At 37.2% G+C, this 6,000-nt stretch overlaps 1 protein-coding gene across 3 annotated transcripts in view; it reads left to right on the forward strand.

Moving 5' to 3' along the window:
- The window catches only part of NAIP (NLR family apoptosis inhibitory protein), a 39,556-nt gene extending 34,163 nt beyond the window's left edge, over positions 1-5,393 (forward strand). For all 3 annotated transcript variants that reach the window (XM_059916544.1, XM_059916543.1, XM_059916545.1), the window contains 4 exons: positions 560-712; positions 1,064-1,150; positions 2,677-2,841; positions 4,894-5,393. In XM_059916544.1, coding sequence (XP_059772527.1) covers positions 560-712; positions 1,064-1,150; positions 2,677-2,841; positions 4,894-5,258 — 770 coding nt within the window. In that variant the 3' untranslated portion in view covers positions 5,259-5,393. The remainder of the gene's footprint in view (positions 1-559; positions 713-1,063; positions 1,151-2,676; positions 2,842-4,893) is intronic.
- The last annotated feature ends 607 nt before the right edge of the window (positions 5,394-6,000 follow it).

Genomic DNA, 6,000 nt, shown 5'->3' on the forward strand with positions numbered 1-6,000 from the left:
GATGAACAACCTGTACAGCTATCTTTCTTAAATATATCATTTAGCAAAATGACTTAGGTATCATCAATTCCTTAGTTTAGTAAAGACTAAACACTAAAGACTAAAAAAAGGTAAATCTCTACTGAACTGACATGCAGAGCTGCATGCAAAAAAATTTGTAGCTGAAGCTGGAAGTAGTAGTTTTCTTATATTTCTCAGCAATTTTTTCATCAAATTTGAGTTTTGCTTCAGAGTTGTCACTGCTGTTATGTTTCTTTGCATAGTGTTTCTATAGTGTAAACATCATGTGCAAACTTAGAGACATAAGGATGTTAAAGCTGAAGGTTTTAGCTGAGTCAATGCCATCACTATATAGAGGAGAAAACTGATTCCCCAGAGAGGGTCAGTAATGAGGGTTCACGTAGCTCATCAATTAGTCACAGACCCTGAACCTAAGCCCAATTCATTACATCATGATGCTTTATTTTCATTCACTATTGTTGAAAAAAGTTAATAAATTATATGACTAATTCTGATAGAAATTTTCCATCTCTGATGCCTTAAATCTGATATTTTACAGTCAAATTAATTCAGAATTCTCCAAACCTTCGTGTTTTCCATCTGCAATGTAATTTCTTTTCGGATCTTGAGTCTCTCATGACTGTACTTGCTTCCTGCAAGAAACTTGAAGAAATTAAGCTTACTGGACCATTTTTTAAAGCCGCCCCATTTGGTAAGAGCTATAATTGTAAAATTTTGGTTTAAGATGCTTCTGTGGACAGTCATTTTTTAACAGCCAAATTTAAAAAATGCAACTGATGTCAAAGAACAAAACTATTGCAATAAATATCTGATCTTAAATGAATTTTCAAGTAAGGTATATTTGTTTCTAGATGTTTAAACATTTCTAGTTATGAGAATTGTTTCCTGAGCAAAGATTTGTGTTACCTACCTGTCATACTAATTAATTCTATCTGAATTATTATATTAATTTCTATCACTTTTAAAATACTCTTTAAACACATTACTTTTTGGTATAAGAAATGTAGCTGACATAACTAAATTTTTCTTTTCCCTTTTATAGTCGTTGTTTTACCAAATTTTATTTCTCTGAAGATATTAAATCTTGAGCACCAATATATTACTGATAAGGAAACAGCTGAAAAATTTGGTATGTTTATAAAACAGTGCCTAAAGCTTGCTCCTTATTCTTTCCCCCACAAAATCCTCCTATTTCGCATTAGCTATAACAAATTACAACATGTATTAGCTACCCTTGCTCATTAGGAGGGACAGTGCTGCTCAACTTTTACCCTCCAAATGCCTTGATTTCACTTGATGTCTTTCAAAGCAATGTTCTCAGAGTGACTCATTTCTTTGAATACAGATTTGTTTGTTACCGCACTATGCAATTTCTTATTTATTTATTTATTTGGCTGCGCTGGGTCTTAGTTATGGCATGCGGGATCTTCGTTGCCACGTGCAGGATCTTCATTGCGGCATGCTGGATCTTTTAGTTGCGGCATGCGGGATCTTTAGTTGCGGCATTGGGATCTAGTTCCCTGACCAGGGATCGAACCTGGGCCCCCTGCATTGGGAGCGCAGAGTCTTAGCCACTGGACCAACAGAGAAGTCCCAGCACCATGCAATTTCATTGCCAGGTATCCAATCCAGCCAAGTTAAATATCTGTTGTTTCAAAGGTTTCTAGAATATAGGTGAAACTATCTTTTAAGGTTATGAAAACTCAGTATATGAAAACCTAGATTTAACAAAATGATAACTATAGAGATTACTTTTTCAACTTATTTTTTTATGATTACAAAAGCAACGTATGCTCTGGAAAAAAGTTCTAATAACTTTTCTAACAGGTCTTAAAAGATAAACTGAAGCATATTAAAAATTAAGAATTTATTTGAACAAAAATGGGGACTTCCCTGGTGGCGCAGTGGTTAAGAATCTGCCTGCCAATGCAGGGGACACAAGTTGGAGCCCTGGTCCGGGAAGATAGCACATGCTGCAGAGCAACTAAGCCCGTGTGCTACAACTACTGAGCCTGCGCTCTAGAGCCTGCGAGCCACAACTACTGAAGCCCACGCTCCAAGAGCCTGTGCTCTGCAACAAGCGAAGCCATGCTAAGGAGGGATCAAAGTGAAAAGTCAAGTTATGAGAGTGGTGGATTGTGAGGATTTAGTGCTAGGAGGAAGAGGCAGAACTCACTAAGGATGACACCAGGCCAGAAAGGAAGGGGGCTGAAGGCATTGAGGAGCTAGGAGAGTATCCTGGAGGCCAGTAGAAGCTTCAGTCTAAAAGAGGAAATGGATAGGAATTCCCTGGTGGTCCAGTGGTTAGGACTGCACTCTTTCACTGCCGAGGGCCCGGGTTCAATCCCAGGTTGGGGAACTGCAAGCTATGTGGTGCAGCCAAAAAAAAAAAAAAAAAAGGAAATGGAGATGTGATAGGCCTTTTGGACTTCAGTACAGGAGAGACTGGTTGGGGAAGGGTGGAGGAATGGTTGTCTAGAGGTAGCAATGAAGATCAAGGTGTAGGCTGACCCCTTTCTCTAGCCCTTGGAGAGAAAGAGGAATAGCCTCTATGCTACATGGGGACTCGTAGAATGTGCATGCTTTTGAGACTTTCAATTACAATTGTTTGGGAACACACTACAGAGAATAGCTTTTTTATCTCTTCTGATATAGCCTACACTTTAGGTTCTTTAAATAACCTGGAAGAATTGATCCTTCCTACTGGGGATGGGATTCATCAAGTGGCCAAACTGATCATCCAGCAATGTCAGCATCTTCAATGTCTCCGCATTCTCTCATTTTTCCAGACTTTGGATGATGACAGCGTGGTGGAAATTGGTGAGATACCCTCAGAAAAACTCTTTCAGCTCACATGAAAGCCAGTGGTATTACTCAAGCTTTCTGCTGCAAAATGTCTACAAAAACATTCGTCCCTCTAAAAATGTTCAACCCACTTCCTCATTTTTGCTATCATATTGTTCCCTCTAATGTTCTGTGGATTTTGGTTCATTCTGGTCAGATTTAGAAGTAAAAGATAGCCTCCCACTTGAGACTACACAAGCCCTCAAGTCCACTCTTAACACCTAGTGTTTCAGACACCTGGCCACATACCCACCATGTACTCCTTTTTATAGTACTTTTTTAAAAATAGAAAATTAATACACATAAAGAAAAGTACAAAATCGTTAAGTGTACAGCTCAATGAGTTTTCAAGTGAACATACTTAAATCTTGTTACTCATACTTGTGTAACAATTACTCATTAGGTTACAATATAGAATATTACATCCCAGAAGCCGCCTTTGTGTCCCTTCTGACACTGCATTCCCCTCCTTCCCAAAGGTGACCACCATACTGGTTTCTTTCACCATAGATTAGTTTTACCTGTTTTAAAAATATATGTCACGGAATCCTCCACAGTATGTGCTCTTGTGCCTGCCTCTTCGGGCTCAACATACTTGTGATACTGATTCATACTGATGCGTGTGACTATAGAGTTCACTGATTTTCACTGCTGTATATTATCCCATGTATGACTATACGTACGCCAATTTATTTATCCATTCAACTGGATATGAGTTGGCTACTATGAATAATGCTGCTATGAACATTTTATACATGACTGTTGATGCATATACGGAGGTATTTCTAGGGTGGACTTTGAGTCATTTGGTAAATATTGTTTTCCATAGTTGTACCAACTTACATTCCTACCAGCAGTTGTTTCACATTCTGGCTACTGCTTGGTATTGTCAGACCTTTAAACTTTAGCCATTCTGATGAATCTGTTGTGATATCTGATTGTGGGTTTTCTATTGGTATACGTTTGTGTTATCATTGGTTCAGTTTGGGCAAGTTACATTTTTCTAAGGATTTAAAAACTTTTCTAAAATTGCCCATAATATTTATTTATAATTTTAAAAATATCTGTATGATCTGTGGTGATAGTCCCCTTTTCATTCCTGATATATTCAATACTTTTTTTTTTACCTGATTGGTTTTTCAATTTTATTAAATTTTTTTTCTCTACACGTTTTTCATTTATTCTGCTTTTACCTCTATTATCCCCTGCTACTTTCTTTGGATATAATTTGCCTTTTTTGTCTTAATTTCTTTCTTTCTTTCTATCTATCTATCTATCATCTATCTATCTATCTATCTATCTATCTATCTATTTATTTATTTATGGCTGTGTTGGGTCTTCGTTTCTGTGCGAGGGCTTTCTCTAGTCGCGGCGAGTGGGGGCCACTCTTCATCGTGGTGCAGCCTCTCTTGCTGCGGAGCACAGGCTCCAGACGCGCAGGCTCAGAAGTTGTGGCTCACGAGCCCAGTTGCTCCGCAGCATGTGGGATCTTCCCAGACCAGGGCTCGAACCCGTGTCCCCTGCATTGGCAGGCAGATTCTCAACCACTGCGCCACCAGGGAAGCCCTCTTTCTTTTTTTTTTTTTGATATCCTAATTTTCTGAGATGGATAGTTAGAGCACTAACTTTGGCTTTAGCTCCCTCTCACAAGTTTTAGTTTTATTTTCATTCTCATTCAGTGCAAAATATTTTCTAATTTCAGTTGTCATTTTTTTGCCACACCAGTTATTTAGAGATGTATCCCTTTTACTTTTAATCTTTCTATGTCCTTATATTTAAAGTGTGTCTCTTGTAAAAATATACAGTTTGGTTTTTTAAATGTAATTTATTAATTTTTAATACTCCAATTAGAAGTAAATCTATCTAATGTACTTATTGTTAAATTTATGTATCTTTATTAAAATTGGGCATTTTCTACTTTAAGTGATGGTGGTAGAAGAGGTTGGTTCAAATAACCTAGTCTACCAGTATTGAAAAAGAAGTCCTTATGATTCTGTTTTCATAAATATTTTGCTTTTATATTTATAGCCAAGGTAGCAATCAATGGAGGTTTCCAGAAACTCGAGAATCTTAATCTTTCAATCAACCACAAGATTACAGAGGAAGGATACAGAAACTTCTTTCAAACACTGGACAACATGCCCAACTTGCAAGAGTTAACTATTTCCAGGCATTTCAAAGAATGTATCAAAGCTCAGGCCACAACAGTCAAGTCTTTGAGTCAATGTGTGTTACGACTGCGAAGACTCACTAGACTTAACATGTTAAGTTGGCTCCTGGATGCAGAAGACATCACACTGCTTACTGCCATGATAGAAAGGCATCCTCTATCTAAACACTTCACCCTTCACTGGAAATGGGTACTGCCATTCTCTCCAATCATTCAGAAATAGAAGATTTAGCTAAAAACTGCTAAATCAAGAAAAATTTTGTCAAACAATTTAAAAAACCTAATTATCCAAAAACTTGTTATTAAATACTGCATACAAAAGAATAAAATGCATAAGGCATGTAATAAAAAAACCAAACACCCGCTTACCCATTACTGAGTTCAAGAAACAGATTATTACCAGTAACTCTGAAGTCCCTAAATGATCCTCCCCAACCAAAGATCAGCCCTTTAATCAAGCATCAGGGTCAGCATCAGGCTTTCAGGCTAACTATGGTAAACAGTAACAAACAAAGCCACAGGGAAGGGGGTAGGGAGAGCTGTACCAATCTATCTTAAAGCCACCGTATGAAAGGAGTATTCAAGTTATTAGAAAATGGCTAACTTAAGGACTGAATCACTTTCACACATAGGTGAAACAAGAGATATTCCTTAATCCTTGTAGGGTCTGTTTTGTACATTTAATTAACTTTGGTATAGTAGGGTTTACTTACACCTTCCCTTTACCAACTGTGTTGGATATGAAGAAATAGGATTTAGGGAAAATGCTTGTATTCTAGAGGCTTTTGATTCAATGCTTATTGTAGAAGCAAAAAAGTGTAGAATAGAATTTAGCATTATTGGAAATTAGCTAAATCTGTGTTTTCAAGAGTCTTGAGTATCAGTGTTTTTTTAGATAACCACATGTTTAAGAGTCCAACATATGCATTTATAATGGCCTTAAAACTTTCTTATGAATCCACTTT

This window comes from Balaenoptera ricei, chromosome 3, assembly GCF_028023285.1.
Source record: "Balaenoptera ricei isolate mBalRic1 chromosome 3, mBalRic1.hap2, whole genome shotgun sequence".
In the NCBI taxonomy this organism is placed as follows: domain Eukaryota; kingdom Metazoa; phylum Chordata; class Mammalia; order Artiodactyla; family Balaenopteridae; genus Balaenoptera; species Balaenoptera ricei.